Raw genomic sequence first — 20,520 nt, 5'->3', positions numbered from 1 at the left:
CCCAACAACATCCCAGAAGGCAACAACACAGCACTCCTGAGTTGTTACTAGGATATTTAATTTAATTTGAAGCAGGCTTTGATTTATGTATTTCATTAATGACCCAGCTAATACCCAAATTGAGTAATGTTGATAAGGCAAGTTTAATGGGAAAATCAGACATCCAACCAACTTGAAAATGATCAATAAATTGGCCTATCAAATTCAAATAATAGGCCAATTCATTATCAAATCAGATTGCTAAAAATCTTGCATTATTTCATTTCATTCTTGGCTAAAATGGCACTAGATTTCCTGTGTGAATACTGAATTCTCATGTAATGTAGCAATTCTTATTTTAGACTTTTAATGTCCTTAATTAAAACTACACATTATATTTCAGGATCCATGGAGACCATCTTAAGTGTCATAGATGTTCTAAAATTCATTGGTGCCATAATAATGATCTGTGTCTTACAGCTTGGACTTCTATGACTGTCTCCATATTCTGGTCCCCATAAAAAGTAGACTTACTCTCTCTTCTCCCATCCCTAGTAGGTTTCCATTTCCTAAGATGTTTATTCATACTGTCTTTCATTTTTTGTGCCCTTCAACAGCACAGCCTCTGAACTCTGCATAACCCAATTGCTAAATAGAATATGGTCATTGTATAATGGTATACAGGTTTTTACTAAAACATCAACGTCAAACTACCAGATTAAATCAGCTGTGTCTCATTGTTCAGAAGAACAGAAAGTTCTGAATTCTGATTTTTTTTCCTGATAGTACATTTTAAGAGTAGAAGATGAAACTGTAAAAACAAGTAGCAACTCTACAGAACAGTCTCTGTAACATCTGACTTACCTGTCCCCAATCTGCCCCCATTTATTATATAAAGAACAGGATGCATTTTATATTCTGATAACAATAGCAATAGAAACATCAGATAGAACAGGCTTAAATAATATAGGCCTCTCTGCCAATTCCTTTATCCCCTGGCAACCTTACTATCTCTTCTAAAACTTCCTGCTGCTTAGCAATAACACCTGCTGCCTGCTATAAGCCTGTTTTCTTTTGCAATGCTCGTAGGGTTTTTTTTTTTTTTTTTTGCAAAGAAACAAAATACACCTAGAGATAACAAACACATCCTTCTGGGCACAGTAAGTATCATGTTCACAGTTACGGGAAACAGTAGACGAAGTTGCCATAGAAGTAGCCAGGTCACCTAGGTTCAAATAGGAACGATCTCTGCAAAGGAAAAAGTTAACACTGACACATTTCACCACTTTATAGATGAAGAGGTCTATCTGTGTGCAAGTGTGTATGCGAGTTTCTCCTATACAAATCTTTTCTGCAGATCTTAAAAATAAGATTCACCATGCCAGGTCTGTCGCTGATCTGCCAAGTTATGAATAAAAAGAATTAACATTTATTTTTACTTATTAATGAAAAGTAGGACTAGGGGTTACATGATAACAGTGTTCCAATATTTGAGAGGTTGCCACAAAGAAGATGGGGTGTCAGAACCCTGTCTTTCTATGTGCATGAGGTTTCTTGTTCTTTTTGGGTTCTGCCATTCTCCTGGGGAGGGAGGGGGAAGCTTGGGGTTGCTGATTGTATTTCCTTTGCTCTGTTCCTTGCTCTATTCCTCTCTGATGTTTCTCCATTGGGGTGAGAATGGAATGTCCCTTTGGACATCTGCCTTATCTCCAAGTGCGGAAGAAGCAGCGTGGAGACCAAACAGTCTTGGAAGCGGAGCCTTGTTGCCCCATTCCCACAGCATTTTCACACCTGTGGATTGGCCTGTTTGAACCATCCAGTGGACAGTTGGGGTGGGATTACTATTGATTCTTTTGACCTATTGATTCATGCAGAAACCCTCAGATCCTGCCTTCTATTCCTGCTGTCAACATCTCCCGATAAAAGTTCCTTTTGAAATGATGTTCATTTCAAAAGTTCTGCTTTCTTGGGAGGACTGATTGAGGCAAGTCCTTACAGGGGTTCAACTTATTCTTTAAAACACCTGAAGGCAGGACAAGAACTAATGGAAGGAAACTAATCTAGGAGAGAAACAACCTAGCACTAAGGAGAAATATATGTTTCCAGTGTCAAATGTCCTAGGTTTAATCTCTCTGGCATCACCAGATACAGCTGAAAAAATGCAGCTGAAATCTTTGATAGTAACCAACAGTCCTAATCACATTAAACATATGCAACAAAAGCATAGTTATTTCTCAGCAAGACTGGCTGAACCTTTAGTAGAGTGAGGTAACTGTCTCAGGTAACTGATTTGGATATTTTGAGAAGTCAAATGATTATTTATTTTTGGATTTCTGCTGTGAGGTTTTTCTTGCAAAGCCCTTAATAAGTTGCCTGACTTCGGCTACAGAGCACTCTGCCTTTGATTGGTGAGAAGTTCCTTTTGCTCTTCTACCTTAACTAAGAAAATGTCTTGCTCTCGCTCTGATTTCCAGAGCCCTTTGGGGGGGGGGGAATTGTGGTTCTTTGGAGTTTTAAATAGCTTAGCAAAACAACAATTGTGAGATCAATTCTCTTATGTGAATCTTTTCAGGGCTAACAGTATGTGTTTCCAACAATTTTTAGCTGGTGGGCACAGTTAAAATGTTAAGAATATGTTATAGATTATGTTCAATACCCCACCATCCTTTAGGCTAGCGAGTTGTTTTCTACCAATGCAGATTATCTTTATTTTTATTATTTTTTTTGTTTGTTTGATTTGGGAAGGGGGCAAAGTGGGCCATTTTTAAATTATCAATCATTTTTAAACCATTATCTAAAAATGGTTTTGTGCTTCTTAAGAACACATCAGAATTCCTATTTCATAAGGTCTGTTTGCAGCTGGCATGCAGAAAATGTATGATTTATTTTTCTTGCAAGTATTATTTTTAAGGTAAGTACTATGTATCTAAATAATACTGTTTGAATCAATAACTGTCACATTACTACTGACATTGTTTTTCTCCTCTAACCAAACTGGCTTTGCAGACTTTTGAAGCAATACAAAAAGCCCACTATAGTTATCACTTAGAAGAATTAATATGAGCAACACAAGTGGTTACATTTCTTTCAAATCAGACTCAGCTATATAACAATTATTTGTGTTCTTCCATTTCAATGTACCCTAAATGTGGTATCTCATTAGCATGCATAAAACAGATGTAAATTTGGTATCTATCATTACTATAAAGAGAATCTAATGTAAATACAGTAACATTTTTATGCAAACATTGGAAAATCCTATTTTTACATTAGTCTCTTGACTGTTCTACTAGAGTCTTCTGATTTACTGCCCCACATTAAGAATTTTATGAATACAATAATAGGAAAAAGGCTTTCATTCATTTCAGAACTTTATTGGACCTCTCTGGCTTTGATATTGGACAGAGGTACTCTTCCAATTAAAATACATTTTAACACATCTTTTTTGGTTATAAAGCACTTCATACAGCAAAATCATAGCATTAATTATTAGATGTATGTGATGTGTGTGTGTGTGTGTGTGTAGGAAGTTTTTCAGACAGACCGGTCTGATTGATTACACCTTGGCATTTTTACCTGCTATACTGCAGTTATACTTTTTACAATCTCTTTTACATACATGTAAATAAACATGTATATACACATGTTTATATGTGTGCAATAGGTTTGAGTATGATTGTTCCCCATCTTCATTTAATCTAAAAAGCAGAGTTTACTTTCCTAGAATCTATCTGCTTAAGAAACAAACAAAATTTGCATTATAGCAGGAATGTTAGCCAAAATTCAAGATGTTCAGCGCTAATTAGCAAGATAATCATGTAGACTGATTAATTGCAACAAAATAATGTGCTTCCTTTGTACAAGCTTCATTAACTAGGCCTGAGTCATGCTGATGCACACTGGTGCAATTGGATGGCACCAGCATTCATCTTCCTGTCAGCTCTTCCATCCTTCCCCCTCCTGCTTCATCTAGACTTGCCGTACCAATGCCCTGTTGTAACATCTGCTGTGAAATATGGGCAAACAGGTCATTCCCTTAAAGTTGATACTCAATGATCACCTGCCCTCTTTTCTTCCTGCCCCCCCACCCCCACCCCATATAAATTATTCTTACCAGATAAAGGTCATGTCAAGAGCTGATAGCAAAGGTAGAGTAATGCCTTTAGAGTAATGGTAGAGTAATGCTAGCCTGTTTTGAAAGAGTGTGCAGAGAAACATTGTGTTTATAGCTCTTTTTCCTACAAACCCATAGGATTGTTCCTCTGCCAGCTTCAACTCTATTCCCTTCAGCACTTCCCCCTACTCACAGGTATAGAGCTAGATATTAGCTGTGGCCTGAGAGCCATGCTTCTTAAAAAAAAGAGCATCAAAAAGGGGATATGATATTGGCTATAAACTCACAATAATTTCTTTCCATAATCTTCTCTCATGAGACACTCTTAGCTCCAAATTTGTGGTTTCTAATAAACACTTGAGTGTCTTTCTATAGGAGACAAGCTCCCAGACTACATTATATTCTTGATCAGGACTTTATAGCTGCCCTTTTATATAAAACATTAAAACTGTGAGTTGGAACACATTTTAAAAGAAAAAGAGATGCATGTATTAAAGCGTGAAGATGACCATATGACCGATATGCTTTAAACAAAATATAGTCCCAAATTTACTGTCACAGAGTACCCAATTTATGAAGGTTACATTCTACATGCATGTAAAACTATTAGTCTTAAATTTTAAAATAATTCTGCCCTCATTCTGAGTCTGTAAAAGGAAAGTAAAAATATGTGCAGGTATCTGTATTCTAAAAGACAAGAGTTGTGCATTGTGTAAGAGTATTGTCCTCTAATCTTGATTTTGGAAGATACTTTAAAATTTTCTTTCAGCGATGGTTTCTCTGGGTTGAATAAGTGTGCATGACATTATCCTGAGCCTACCAGATCATCTTCCTCAGTATAAGTGAGTATATATTAATTTGATCAAAAGTGGAATATTTAGTTAATGAGTCGGTCAAGTATCTTTAGCTAATACTGTTTTCCCCAACACTGACATGATTATTCTAATGCATCATTTTGGTGGACTGAAGCCAATCAATCTGTGCTGCAGATTGCTGTGAGTTCTATAACTGCAGTCACTCAAGTCCAGCAATTTGGACAATCATCAACTGATTCTCTTTGGACAAGTCCATTTCTTGTGGATGCCCCAGAGATCAAAGCTCTGTTTTCCATTTTCTTCCAGCTTCCCAGAGAAAGATACCACAAAAATGCCCTTCTGTGGAAGCTTAATAGTTTCACAGACTGCACAGAGCCAGATAGTGCTCCAAGAAGTTGATTGAACAGGATCCTTAGGAAAACTAATCTTTTGTATTGTATCGTCTCTTCTATCTTTAGAGAAATTTGAACTGAAGCTTTCCTATATATTCAGACCAATTTCCTTGTCAAGTAGCAGTGCATGCATTTATCTCTTTTTATCTGTTGTTGACTCTTTTCCTCCAATTGTTGTATACAGGAAATAAATCTTCACAGTCTTCAAGAATCCCTTTAAAGCTCTTTCTCCACTTTACTCTAATTTAAAACCCTTTTGTGTCCCTACATCTACCTTGCACAAATCCAGTTTTTATCTAGCAAATTCTTCTCTCCACTTATGACAGCTATGCAAAGCAAATAAACCCTAAAAACACAAGAACCCTAACCAAGGCTTAAAAGTTTTCTTCTGTTTGTCTTTTGTACTGCTAATTTCTACTGTTTGTTTAATTTGCATTTTGCTTGTTATTCTAAAATGTCTTATTGAGCTTTCTAATTTAAAAGAAAATAGAAATTGTTTCCTAAAGAAATTACTTCAATATATTTGTTTAATATGCTAAAAACCATAACATAACTTATTTATAAGAGATGTGAGGTGTACCAACAGATCTTTATTATTGTGAATATATCCAACACACCTTCCTCCTCATATTTTCCCCCACAACAACAAATCTGTAGAGCTCAGAGAGAGTGACCACTAGATCAAATTGGCTCTGTTTTATATTATAATATTTTAACAATTGGTAAATAGCTAAAATAGCTTAATAAAGCCATATTAGGCTGTCATCTTTGAATAATGTTCCCATCTAGTTTGTAGCATCTAACTCAGTGGTTCTCAACCTTTCTAATGCCGCAACCCCCAACCGGTCGTAAGTTGAGGACTACTCAACCGGTCGTAAGTCGAGGACTACTCAGCTGGTGCAGCACCGTTTGCAGAATGGGACTTTTGGCGGGCTCAGCAGGGCAGAGACAGCCTGGACAATTCCTATTGGCTTTTGAAAGCCAATAAAATTAGACTCTATTCAAGAGAGTCTATTCTATTGGCTTTCAAAAGCCAATAGAACAGTGATTCTCAACCTTTCTAATGCCGTGACCCCATAATACAGTTCCCTATGTTGTGTTGACCCCCAAGTGGGTGTGGCCACCAATAAGAGGGAGTAGGACAGCTAGGGAAAAGGGAAAAAAAGGGCGGACAGCATGGTTTGGTGATCCCCGTGAAATGGTCATTCGACCCCAAATGGGGTCCCGACCCACAGGTTGAGAACCACTGCAATAGAATAAAAGGGAGTAGCACAGCTAAGGAAAAGGGGAAAAAAATGGCGGACTGTGTTGTTTGGCGACTCCCGTGAAATGGTCGTTCGACCCCAAATGGGGTCCCGACCCACAGATTGAGAACCACTGATCTAACTGATCTTAGTAGATCCCCCCAAAGTTAAGTGTGCTTGGACTTGTTCTGTACTTAGATAATCACTATAAGAAATTTCAGAGCTGTAGACTAAGAATTCAGAAGACATTCTGGAAGAAAGCACACTATATCTGTCTTACTGCCAAGAAAATATCATGGAAATAGACATGAATTCAGCAACATTTGAGTTTTCCTTGTGATAATATACAGTAACTATTGAAATAGCTTCTGGACCTTTCCAAAAAACAAATTGCTCAAACAAAAAAAGTTTTCCCCTTCCAAGGAAAATTCACATATACAGCTAGTGAATGTCCCTTCTCCATAACTTCTATAGGAGAGTGCAAACATTTGGAAGCACACCTCTTATAAACCCTAAGTCTAAAATCATCATAGGCTCTCTGCTGTTCTATTAATGTTCATCCTTATTATACTTTTGCCTCAACAAAGAGGCTATATATAAAACCTCATTATCATTAATTATCTTGTTATCTTACAGATATCTTCATGGAGAGAATGGATTCATTAGTTCTAATCTATGAGACAATAACCCTCTGATAGATATTAATATTTCTTCAGTTTTAGATAATAAAATAACTTAACCGTCTGTTGATATACTGTATTGGACTGAAACCCCCCAAAGACCCAACCCAAAATAAACCTCATTATGGCTTAGTACAATGTGTTCTCACAGTCACTATGACAATAAAAGTTAAGAGGCTGGTTAATCTATTTTCCTGTCCATCTCTAGCCAACCTAATTTATACCCTTTGTTGGTTTAGCCACTCTGTTTCTGACTAAGTGAACTACTAAAGAAAAGAAAAGAAAAGAAAAGAAGAAACTTTTATTAACATTTGTTGATCTGAAATGATGCAACATGTTCCTTCAGTTTTTTTAACCACCATAGACTTAATGGCTCCCCTTTCATCATGCCAATGAAGATAATTCTATCTCATAGATAATTTAAAGAGCTTTCTATAGAAATTGTCTTCCATTAAAAAAAAACTCAGTTCTTTCCATTTGACTCAATAGCATGCCTTTATTCTTCACTGATATTTCAGTGTGTTTTGCTAATTTTATTTATTAATGGTTTGTTATTATTTTAATTTATATATGAACTTTCTGTTAATTTAGTTTATATTATGCTTTTGCAAGATATTTATGTACCATAGAAAATATAACTTTGAGATATTGAAATTTTGTATTTAAGATGATACTTAAATATTATTAACTAATTTAATTTTTAAATGGCATATATCTTTAAATTCCTTTCAATCTTTTAAAATGTCTTCTGTTCCTAAATGCTAAAGTGACTATTATATCAACTGCTACTAATAATCGCTACTGCTTCTAGCCAAGTAAGGTAATTTAATGTATTTTACAGGAATATGTCTATGTATTCAGATGATTTATTTCTAGTTAAGTTTATATCAAATTATAAGCTCATTTTCCAACCCTGAAATTTCTAGAATATGAAACTGCTCAATAGGGGCCATCTGTTATACATCTAAAAATGTTTAACTTGAATTTTGTTACAATGGAATACCAGTTGGTGAAATAATAGTTATTTATTAAGTAGCTTCCTGTTCTGTTGCCTCTTTTGTCTGTGGGTGCATATAGTTCCTAATACTTTGTTATTATGTTTTATTCCCTTCCTTAAAATTATTTTCTTTTTAAAATTGAGCCATTTCTTAAGTGATTTCCAATAGATATTGCCCGGTATTGTCATAAGCAACTTTTAAAACATTTATATGAAAGAAGAAATTATTCTGTGCATTTTTGAAGAGAAATCTGTATTTAATTTGCTCCAAATGCCAAAATCTGATAAATTTGCTTCACCGGGTAGCAACATTTTTGTAACTGATACCTATTGACTACAAAGTTAAACCAGTTTCTAAAAGAGAGAGATGATGTAACTAGAGTAAAATGTCTGAGTTCTCAAAGTTTTATGAGCTTTGCATTTGTGTACTTAGTCATAAGGCTTTAAGCTATTATCTATATGCATAGAATCAAACACAAAAGACTGATTCACCCTTGAACTCAGAAATGGGAAAGATACTGTACTAACAGAAGTTTGGAACTGTAGAATCACTGCATTCTTGTAATCTTAAAAGTATAATGCTAGATCTATTCCCTTTGAAAGCAATTCCTATTGTATACAGGAAGTGTAACTCCAAGATAAATATGCACCAAATTTCAACCCTACATTTATTTATATAGAAAAGTTCATTTCTTAAGCGTTTGAAACATAATGATTTAACAATGCATGATAACCATTAAACAACTTATTTGCCAAATGTTCCCCATATACTTATTTCAAATATGAGTGCAGGAGAATTTTAAAGCTTACATGTTTTATCTTATTTTATTAACAGCTTAAAATTAAATACCTAGCAAAAAGTATTTTTTCACCCTAGATAAAGCTCACCAGGAGTCCAACTAGTAATTATCACAAACTGATGAAAGAATGAGCTCCTATTTTAACACATTGACTCCTATCCAAAGTTACATTTTGACATATTAAAGGAAGAGAAAATAGAGGGTGCCACCATGTTTTTCCCATTGAATTTGTGATACTTTCCCATTAAAGTTCTCTGGTGAAACTTTTACCAGGGTTGGCTAAACACCCACACAATTACAGACTTCTGATTCTGGATGGAATTGTAAATGAATTTATGCAGATTTCAATAAAAATTGGTCATTTCAGAAATGTCTACTCAATCACAAATGTCAAAGATAGAACAGGCTAGCAGAAAAGTCTGGGAAAATACAGGCAGGCTTTCCTATATAATATTAGATAAGCTAGGAAAAGAAGCCAATCTTACACTACTATGGAGCAAATGTATCAACTGCATAAAAGTCTTTTACATCATTATTCATTTTATCATATATGACAACTGCAGATAGTCCTCAACTGCTCACCACAATTGTGCCCAAGCCGGTTGTGAAGCGAGTTTTGCTCCAGTTTCTTTGCCATAGTTAATTACTGGAGTTATTAAGTTAAACAAATGCCAGTTGCTGAGTGTCCAAATTTTGATCACATGACTGTGGCGATGCTGCAATGGTCATAAGCAGGGCTTTTTTTCTCATAGAACGCCCAGAATGGAGTTCCGGCACCTTTTTGGGATAGAACCTTGTAGGGTAGGCAAGGTGGGTTGAATGACATGTGTGAGTTCCAGCACCTTTTTTTTTTTTTTTAGAAAAAAAGCACTGGTCATAAGTGTGAAAAATGGTCATAAGTCACTTTCTCCAGTGCCATTTTAACTTTGAATGGTCATTAAATGAATGGTTGTAAGTCGAGGACTACCAGCATTATTTCTGCATTATTTTACAGTTTTGTAACTTTCGGGCTCTGGGCCACACAGAAGCATAGAAAATATCATCAAGAATAATGATGATAATGTTGGTAGTATAAAGAGCACTTAACTAGAACACATGACATTATTTTCCCAACTAGTATTTCAGACTTGAAAGCATCATACAGAACAATTGTTATTACTTGGTGCTTTATAGTTGTTTAGTTTTTACATTTATTGGAATGCACATTTTTATTCTTTCCAAACTATTGCAATATTGGAAAGAAATTACGTAAAAGAGGTTGTCCATCTGTCTGCCATCACAGGACTTAAGCCAGCAAAAGAAAGATGGTCTTTGAAAATGGCAAGAGAAAGGGGTAATCAGACTGGCAGCTGTGAGAAAAACATTGTTCTGCATCCCTTGGGGGTGGGGCAGCATCTTAGATTGCTACTGCTATTTTTCCTCTCCCTCTGTGTCACATGATATAGATTGGGGTGTCCAATCCTGACCACTTTAAGATTTTTGGACTTCAATTCCCAGAAATCCCCAGCCAGTCTCTGTACATGCCATCATCTTTATGCTAAATTTGTCATCTTGTGGACTTCAATTCCCAGAATTCCCTAGCCAGCCATGCCATGCCATGCTGGCTGGGGAATTCTGGGAATTGAAGTTCACTGGTCTTAAAGCAGTTGAGGTTAGATACCCTTCATCTAGACCAGGGGTCCCCAACCCCGGGTTCGTGGACCAATACCAGACAATAGCATGCCAACAACCGGTCTGCACAAACAAGCAAAGCCCCATCTATGGGATGCAGCCAGCGCACAAACCATGCACTCTCCTGTCCATGGAAAAACTTTCTCCATGGAACCGGTCCCTGGTGCTCTGTCCTTCCTAGTGCACACCTACCCACAGCTTACACAGATACAGTATTAGAGGAGAGCAAAAACACAAACTCTCATATATTCTAACACCTCGAATGATCACTGCAGGTAAAGAATCTGGAAAGAATTCAGAAGCCATACTTTGCAGACTTTCCCTAGCTTGGTATTATAAATCTAGATTAGCATTTTTAACCAAAAAGTGGTCTACAAATATTATGAATACAGCATGTCAGTTATTTCCATAAAGCACTTTGAATATTTGCAAAGCTTTACAAAGTTCTTATTGCCTTTTCTGTGCCAGCAGATCTAGGGAGGAAAGAGCTCACAGAAATGATCAATGGGCCAGAAAAAAAACTGGACAGCATCTGAAATGGAACACAGATTTGTGTGCCATAAACTTCCAGAAAGAAATGAATTTTAATGTATTAATTCTCTGCAGTGGTTGAGGTAATTCTAGTTTTGGAAATCACGACCTTATAGGCCTCTCTCTCCCTTAAATAGCTAAATGGTCTAAAATTTGGTATGTCAGCCCTTAGAAAGGAAATTATTTCAGTGACAATGAAATAATGTGTATTATTCTTAAATGAAGATGGGAAACTTTATGGAGTGGCACCTTAGACCTTTGCCCTAAACTCCCTGCCTTGCTCACTTCTGATACAATCTGAATCCTACCAGTCTCTTTCTTCATCCATCATCCATATAACATATGATTTAGTCATTGGATACATTCAGTGACACTCCAATACACAAACACAATTTGCTTTTGATAATTATATAACTTTATAGTAATTAGTGCTTCCTCTTCTTGTTTTTTTTCCTGAAAAAAAGTTTCTTTCATTTAGCTGATTAAAAATTATTAGGTTAAAAAAATACATCTCAATCCATTGCAGTTTATATCAGGTGTATAACAAGTGCATGTTTATATTATGTCCAGGTAAATGTATTATTCTTCAAAGTGCTTCAAGATTCTTTGCTGCAACATGGCTATGCCTACAAGAAGGAGGTCATGCCATGATTTCTTTGGATGTATATCGTCTATAATGCTGATAACTGGTGGGAATTTGATATCCTTGATAGATTTTAGACTTCAACTCATCATCTCCAGCCAACCTGGCCATTGCAAGATATTGGAAGTTCTCCAAAACATCTGGATTTTCTAGCTTTTATATAAGCATATATAATGCTTGATTAATTTGCACATTTTTTATTGTAATTGAAATCCCACTTGTCAAAAGTGAAACCTGAATACTTCTTGACTTTCTATCAAGGTCCACCCATAAATCACATTTATTAATACAGGGGCTACAGCATAAGTGAAAATGCATAAATTTGATTTTATTTAGAATTTCTGTTTTAAAAATAGGGTCAGAAAGAAATATAAATTAGTTGCAGGATGATGAGGGGCAAAAATGAATGGAGCTGAAATATTTCAGGACAGACCTAAAAGACAGGGTGCACTCACAGTCCCATTTTAGGAAAGGAAAGCCCTTTTGTCAACCACCAGTTACTCAAAATCATAGACTACATTTACAGGAAAGATGGCAATTAAGTTCTTTTACCTCCTTTTCTAATATTCCATTTCTGACCTTCCTGACTTATAATCTCTGCACTGTGTATACAGATACACATTTTGCTGCAAAAGTATAGAATGGAGAGTTTCTAGGTAGAAAAGTAAGAGTTTTATTTGTTTTCTTTCTTGATGCTTAATAAGTTTTTTTTTTAAAAAAAATCAGATTTCTATGCTACAACATTTCAGAAAGCTTGGATGGGAACTACTGGGGAGAAAAACTGCAGGTCAAATATACATGTATACATATACTGTTGACAGCCCAGATTATCCACCTCTCTAAAAACCACTCTATGAACAAAATATAGAAAGCATGCACTGTGCAACTACTTACATCGTGAAAAATTGCTAATCCCTTGTCATAGTGCTGGGGGGTCTCTGTGGCTTTCATGCGGTAAGCATGTTTGGCAGAGAGTAAACACATTGTCAGCATCTCTGTACATGCCATCATCTTCGTGCAAGAGATTTGTCAATTCTTTCACACTGATGTTGATCTTTCTGATCTCTCTCCCACTCCAAAAAGTTGTCTGCCTCCCTGGTTGTCCTGGATTCAGTGATGGTTAGCTGCTGAAGCTGCTGTGCAAGAGCTGGAAACAGCAACTAACTGAGCACTGAAGAGATGCTTTTGCCAGCCTCCAGGCAACTTTCAGTGTATGCTTAAAACCCTCCCCTAGATTGCGCTGATTGGTCAGAATTTCTGATGGGCAAGTTTCCTCTTAGAATCTCATCATCACTCTGGAGCAGCAGACTCAGCAAGAGATTCCTCCTTGGAGAGAGGAGGATTTACTGTAAGGATTTACAGGCCGAGCTTCTGTTTGCTGCAATGGACCTGTGCCTATTTACACCACTCAGCTGGAAAAGTATTGAAGAAGAAAAGATTACGAGAAGAACAATCTATACAGCAGATATAAATACACCAGATAAAAGATGAAAGACCGAATAATCTGAGCATGAAAGAAAATTAAGGGTGCTGCACCAACAGATTCATAGGTACAAAAGGATAACAAAAGCAAGAAGTGGGAAGGGAAAAATAACAGATGTGCAACCAACTTGTGTTGATGACGCTAATTACTATGTCCTGAACAGATACTTCCTTATATGTCTGACAAAGCTATTTGTGCTAAGATCAGCTTACACAGCTGGATAATGTGTCCTATTGGTCAAAATGTGCCAACCCTGAGACAGAGAATGCCACATGGGGTATATGTAGGACTAATGCAGGTAACCTAAATATGTCTTTTCTACCTTACAAAGCATTATGTGAACTCTTTGACTGACCAAACCATGAAGAGCAATGGGGTGTGCATGTGTTCAATATTGATATCCCTCTGGTGATGTTTTCTTTTTCTTTTCTCCTATCTCATGTGTTAAATTTTGTTGGTTTATTTTAATTTTATATCTTTTTTTACTGTTTCATGTTGTTGTTGCTTACCCTGAATAAAAAGAACAGAGTTTTTAATAGTTACTGTATGAATATACATACACATATGCACACACATCCTATTTTAATCACAAAAATAGTAAGAAAGGGATTTTCTACTCAGGGATAAACCACAAATGGTCAAAACTATCTTGGAACATTCCCAAGACTAGTGCTATATGTAAAATAAAAACAGTTCTTAGAAATATGAAATCTTTTTATTTTGCATTATACTATACAGTATAACCCTTCTGAGATAACTGTATCTAATGTGAAAAGAAAGGAAGACAAAATGCTTTACCAGGTGGACAATTTTTTTTTTACTGTATGACAGAGAATCTGCATAAGCACTTCACTTTTTTCACGGTTTTTCCAGTACATTTTGTCACCACAGCAAGTCTATGGACTGGGTTCAGACATTCAAAGGAATGGTTTCCCTAATGTCTTTCCTGCTTTATCTCACACCCAGAATAAAGCCCTTGTTTTTATTATGACAATAGTCCCAACCGTAACCAGTCATTTATTCAGTCCTGTCAATCTTTGAAGGGTTAGTGAATATCCCTTAACACAGAATTAGAGAAACTTCACTTTCTGCTGCAGAGATAAGACTATTTAATCAATAATGCCAGAAGAAAAACAACCTAAAAAATTATATAGCCTGTGAAGATGCAAAAACCTTAGGGACTATGAGCCTCCGTGTTTGCCAAGAAGCTGCCCTTATAAGCAAACATTTGCTTTTGGGTGAGCTTTGAAGTTCATTCTTGGAGACAATTCCTTCTGAAATACAGTCCAAGTTCTTTTGGTCATCTAAGAGTTATGAGATAATTGCACTGCTTTTATTTTCCTTCATTGCCGAGACTGCCGATAATATACAAAACTAACATAGTGAGAAAGTTTTGTTCTTCCTCTAGATTCATAGCTGAAAACAAAAAAAATTATTACATAAAATTGGGATAGCAGTCACTAGTGACCAAGAATGCAGATTTAATTCCAGTGAACTGTAAATGCAATTCCATAGTTGAACCAAGTTCCTAGTGAGATGGCATGCTGTTCTCTGAAAAGTGAAAGCTTAATAAGAGCAAGATCTCACTTTACCAAAGAATTATAGACCCATATCTCTTTTAAATGTGGATTATAAGATATTTGTAAAGATTTTAGTAAATAGGTTCATGAGGGTTGTGCATCATCTTGTGCATAAAGATCAATCTGGGTTTATAACTGGTAGATATATGAAAAATAATGGTAGACAAATTATTAATTTATTAGAATATTTAGACAAGAACAACCAAGTCCCTGCAGGGTTGATTTTTTTAGATGCTGAAAAAGCCTTTGATCAACTGAATTGGCATTTTATGTTAAGAGTAATTGAAAAGATGAACTTTGGTGAAAAGATATTACAAGCTCTCACGGTAATTTATCAAAAACAAACGGCACAACTTATTGTTAATGGAGGTTTGTCAGAGGTATTTACAATAGAAAAAGGTACTAGGCAGGGATGTCCACTATCACCGTTGTTGTTTGTTTAACATTGGAAATATTGTTGATCAAAATTCGAGATTCGCAGGAAATTAAAGGAGTAGAAGTTAATAAAAAAGAATACAAGTTAAGAGCCTTTGCAGACGACTTGGTGGTTACTTTGTCGCAACCTATTAGTTCTGTAGTAAAGTTATTGCAGTTAATTCATCAATATGGTTTGGTTTCGGGTTTTAGGATTAATGTTAACAAGACTAAAATCTTACCTAAAAATATGACTATTCAGGAGAAGCAGACTTTGGTTAACTTGACGGGTTTTGAAATTGTTAATAAGGTAAAATATTTGGGGGTGATGCTATCTGTCTCTAATGCAAAATTATTTAAAAACAATTATGATAGGTTGTGGGTTAGTGTACAGAAAGACTTGAAGAATTGGGAGAAGTTGCAACTATCTCTCATGGGAAGAATTGCAGTGATAAAAATGAATATTCTACCTAAGTTTCTTTTCCTGTTCCAAATGTTACCGATTTTGAAGAATGAGATTAATTTAAGTGAATGGCAGAAGGGTGTTAATAAATTTATTTGGGCAGGGAAAAAGCCAAGGGTCAAGTTTAAAATTATGTAAGATTTCCGTGAGAGAGGTGGACTCAAGGTACCGAATTTGAAATTATACTATGATGCTGCGGTTTTAACAATAATTAGTGACTGGGTAAACTTGACAAATCTTGAGATACTTCATCTAGAGGGATGGGATTTACTCTATGGGTGGCATGCCTATTTAATATTTAACAAAAAAGTGGACTGGGTTTTTAAATCTCACATTATAAGAATTTCCTTACTTAGGGTTTGGAAAAAGTACTACAAAAATGATTTTAAAGTACCATTATGGGCTATACCTTGGCATGCGATAGAGGGAATAAAAAGAGGTGTCAAAATGGACATGGTGTCTTATAGACAATTACTCAGATGGGATCGACAAAATTGGCAATTAAAACTACGGGAGGATTTAGCACAAGAAAATATCATTTATTCTTGGTTCCAATATAGGCAACTAGCAGATAGATGGAAGGTGGATTGTAAGGTGGGCTTTCTTAGAGAAGATGAAAATCTTATTAAGCAAGTGAAGGATCAAAGACAAGCCCACATTAAGAGAATTTATGGGGTGCTAGTCGAACTGGATTCGGAAACGGAATTAATTAAAGATTGTATGATTAAATGGGCCCAAAACTTTGGCGAACCAGTCCCATTGGACATATGGGAAATCATATGGGTAAGAAATGTCAAATTTACGCAGGCACAGAATTTAAGGGAGAATTTTTACAAAATGTTTTATAGATGGCACCTTGACCCACAAAAAATGTCTTTCATGTACCCTGACCTACAGCCTAAATGTTGGAGATGTGACTGTTTGGATGCCACTTATTATCATATTTGGTGGTCGTGTAAAGAGATAAAAGCATTTTGGATTAAGATATGGTGGAATATCCAGAGAATTTTTAAAAGGAGGGTAAAATTTACTCCGCAGTTATTTTTGTTGGGTATAATTATTGATTGTGATACAAAGGAGGCTATATTGATGTTAAATTTGATCACAGCCACAAGGCTGTTAGTAGGACAATATTGGAAGAAGGAATCCTTGCCTACACTGCAGGAATGGTTTTCCAAAGTGTCTTATCTGGCGGAAATGGCAAAGATTTCGGCTTTTTTAAAGGATCAAACGCAAGAGAAATTTCTTGCTGTTTGGGATAAATGGATAGAATTTATACAATTTAAATTGGATATTAAAAAATACCATGTTGCCTTTTCATAATTTTTATTTATATATATATATATATATATATATATATATATATATATATATATATATATATATATATATATATATTTCCTAGTTTTAAACTTTCATTTTCTTTTTACATATATATTTTCTAATTCCTTTTCAATTAAGCCTATATTCTGCTCTGGGAAGCTCAGGGGGGGGGAAGGGGGGTGTTCTGGGGGGGGTGCGGAAGGGGATGTTATGTTTAGTTTTTTGTGTATTTTGTATTTTTTGTTTTTGAATTGTTGTATTTTTTTTCTGTTTTTTTGTTTTTTTGTCTTTTTTGTAAAAATTTATAAAAATGTTCAATAAAAAAAAAAATAACCATGCATAAGGACTATTTTATTTTGATTCCTTTATGGAAACATGGGTTGGACTTAGTTATATAACTTCTTTCAACTCCAGGACTCTATGGTGCTACGGTTACTTTTAAGAAATTCCTCTCTTAACTCAAGGTGGTAAACATACATAATACTCCTTTCTCCTCCTCTTTTTCTCCCACAACCCCCCTGCAAGGTGGCTTGGAGTGAGAGAGAGAGAGAGAGACTGGCCCAAAGTCACCCAGCCAGCTTTCATGCCTAAGGTATGACTAGAACTCACAGACACCTGGTTCTAGGCCAGCACTTTAACCACTACAACAAACTTGGACTCAGATTACATTCATTTCTCTCCCACCCTTTTTCTTTTTACAATGCATCAATTAGTCAAATTCTGACAGGTTCCTTATGATGTAAATCAAAGTAATGAAGGTGATTTAAACAACTTTAAATACATTTCTGACTGAACAGCTAATGCACTGACATCAGAGAGTATGATTCACCAGGAATGTAGAAAAAACAAAAATCTTTCACCACGGGGGGGGGGGGGGGCTTAGTGTTACTTTCAAATTCCAATAAAACTGGAATATTCAATATTTTGTATTTCTGGAAGCATCTAACCAGATTTAAGTTAAGTCTCTACAGCACTATCTAATTTCTCTGTGTGTACTTTGATACTCAAACATTTAAAAAATGCATCCTTCTGGAAAGAGAGTTCTGATGTTGTTTCTGGAATGTATTGGAGCCACTCTCTCTGTTTAGGAGTCACAGCCTTGAGTGCACCACTCCTGAGACTACTTGGCCTTTACTTTCCACATCCTGTCTGGTCCCTCCTTCAGCCCCTGGTATTTCTCCAGCTTCTCATACTTCTTCCCGATATTGCTATTCCTTGGCATTGTTACATCTATCATCGCTGCTGTTTTCTGGTCCTTGTCTACTTCCACAATGTCTGGTTGATTGGTTAGTACCTGCCTGTCCATCTGGATCTAGAAGTCCCAGGATCTCAGCCCTCTTATTCTCTACAATCTTCTCTGGAAACTTCCATCTGTACTTGGAAGGGTCTTGCAGATGTTCTTATACGCAATGCCAACTACCGTACTTGATAGTCGTGTTCAGTATATGCTGTTCCTGCCTGCATCTTACTATATGCTACTATATGTTGGGCTATTTCTGAAGCCTTACTACACAGTCTGCACCTTGAGTCCTGTCTAGTATGGTAGATCCCTGCTTCCATGGATCTGCTACTTCCATGGGCCTGTTCTTGTGCTGCTATGATCAGTGCCTTGGTGCTGTCTTCTAGTCCAGCCCTTTCAAGTCACTGGTAGGATTTCTCAGTGTCTGCTGCCTTAGCTATCTGTTGATCCTAAGCAAGTCTTGTCTTGCCATGACACTTCCTCTGTTTGAACTTTCTCTCGTATGTGCTGCTGCCTCAAACATCCTCTCAGCACTCATCTTTGTGTGTGCCATCTTAGTGAAGTGCTCCAGGACAGTGGCTTTGAACTCATTGACTTATATAAATAATTTAACTATCACTGGGAGTAAGGTCACTGTCAGTATAAAACTATATTGACCGCTGTCAATATAATTAACTTGCAAGTTTGAAAGAGCAATTCTTCCTCTCCACCCCCTCCAAGGACTTGACAGGCTGAGAAATTAGGGAGGGTCCCTTCTGAGCTTCTTACCATGTCCACTATCCAGTTGCAGGCTATGCTGCCTCTTATCTGACCATTCTCTTGCCATCGTCTATGGGCCCAGTCTCCCAAGATCTTTCCATCATACCATCACACCTCCAGATGTTTAAAAATTCAACTGTCTTAATTCCTTGGAATTAATCATGTGCTAGGGAAGGCTGTATAAAGTTTTACTATTCAGGAATGAATTCTCTCTCCAAAATCTCTTTGTCTGCTACTTTACACGTGGTGTGCTAGCAGAGGAGGGCCATTATATGTAGGGATATCCAGATTCAAGTCCATCCTCAGTCACAGAAGCAATCTAGGTGACTTTGGGTCTGTCAGTTTCAATCCAATGTACAAGAAACAAAGGTTTCTTGTGTGGGAAAAAATGGTGGAAGGAATGCTGCTACAATTCCTAGCAGGAAGGCAGAATACACCCAAGTAAATCTTTTTTTTTTCATCAGGGTTTCATAGGACACCAAAGCAATTTGGCAGCCTAAATTCTCTCCATGATATTTGCCTTATTTCATCTCTAGGCCATGATTGAAACAGCATGATCTCGCTCTTTTCTGCATTGCAAAACTCAAAAGAAGAAGAAGAAAGTCAGGACAATTCATCATCATTCTGGCAACTCCTGTTGCAAAAGAAAGAGCAAGTAAAGAAAAACTCTGGCACCTAAGTAGACATTATGTGGTAGGTTGCAACAGAGCCTCTGGGAACTGCTGAAACAGATTTTGACCAGGTGGCAGCTTATTTTAGGACAGTAATGTATTTTCTGGTGTTTCTTTAACAATAAGGAACAGATTATGGATTGCAGATGATTAAAAAAACTGGCTGTTAGGAATAAAATTTGGGACAAAGCAGTTACTATGATGCCTCACCTTCTTTAATAACAGACTTATGTTCATTATAAAATTTGGATGTGCAAAACACATCCTCATTTTCTTACCTGCACAAAAAGGGGAAAGGGCTTTGTGCAATTGTGGCTGTCACCTTGAGATTTTTGACCTCTTGCAGACACCCCTTGGCTTTACCTTAAATGATATGTGAGTGGCTCCTGACTCTTCTCTACCCAACTTCTCTGATTTACTCCAAATGTCCTGGAAACAATTCACTAGAAAAGCCGTGCTTCCTTATGTAAAACAGTGCTAAAAATATTTGGAGCACAAGAAATGACAGCATCCTCTTCATCAGTTGCAGTCTTGCCAGGAGAGCTGAGCTGACCCATTTTTCCCACAGTCACTTATCCAGGAAAACAACTAGCCCTGAGGAGCTGTGCCGACTGCCATAACTTTTTAATAAAACACCAACTGGTAACCATTAGTGATTACTTCCAGAAGAATCAAAGCATATTGCTGACAAGAACTCTCTCTGGGAGAGTGATCAGAGTCC

The 20,520-nt window shown here is 36.4% G+C and overlaps 1 protein-coding gene and 1 long non-coding RNA gene across 2 annotated transcripts in view; one reads left to right on the top strand and one right to left on the bottom strand.

The window, feature by feature from the left end:
- The window catches only part of NECAB3 (N-terminal EF-hand calcium binding protein 3), a 94,128-nt gene extending 79,146 nt beyond the window's left edge, over positions 1-14,982 (bottom strand). Inside the window, exon 1 of the mRNA XM_039344709.1 lies at positions 12,761-14,982. Coding sequence (XP_039200643.1) covers positions 12,761-12,877 — 117 coding nt within the window. The 5' untranslated portion in view covers positions 12,878-14,982. The remainder of the gene's footprint in view (positions 1-12,760) is intronic.
- LOC120308531 lies at positions 2,165-9,790 on the top strand. The gene is made up of 3 exons (XR_005556867.1): positions 2,165-2,387; positions 4,863-4,935; positions 7,181-9,790. It is a non-coding gene; the product is annotated as an uncharacterized LOC120308531 (long non-coding RNA).
- Positions 14,983-20,520: the final 5,538 nt, after the last annotated feature.

This window comes from Crotalus tigris, unplaced genomic scaffold, assembly GCF_016545835.1.
Source record: "Crotalus tigris isolate CLP2741 ecotype Arizona unplaced genomic scaffold, ASM1654583v1 scf7180000017935.1779662, whole genome shotgun sequence".
Taxonomy (NCBI): Eukaryota; Metazoa; Chordata; class Lepidosauria; order Squamata; family Viperidae; genus Crotalus; species Crotalus tigris.
Note: the sequence above shows the minus strand (reverse complement) of the source record. Positions and strands in the feature narration are given on the sequence as shown.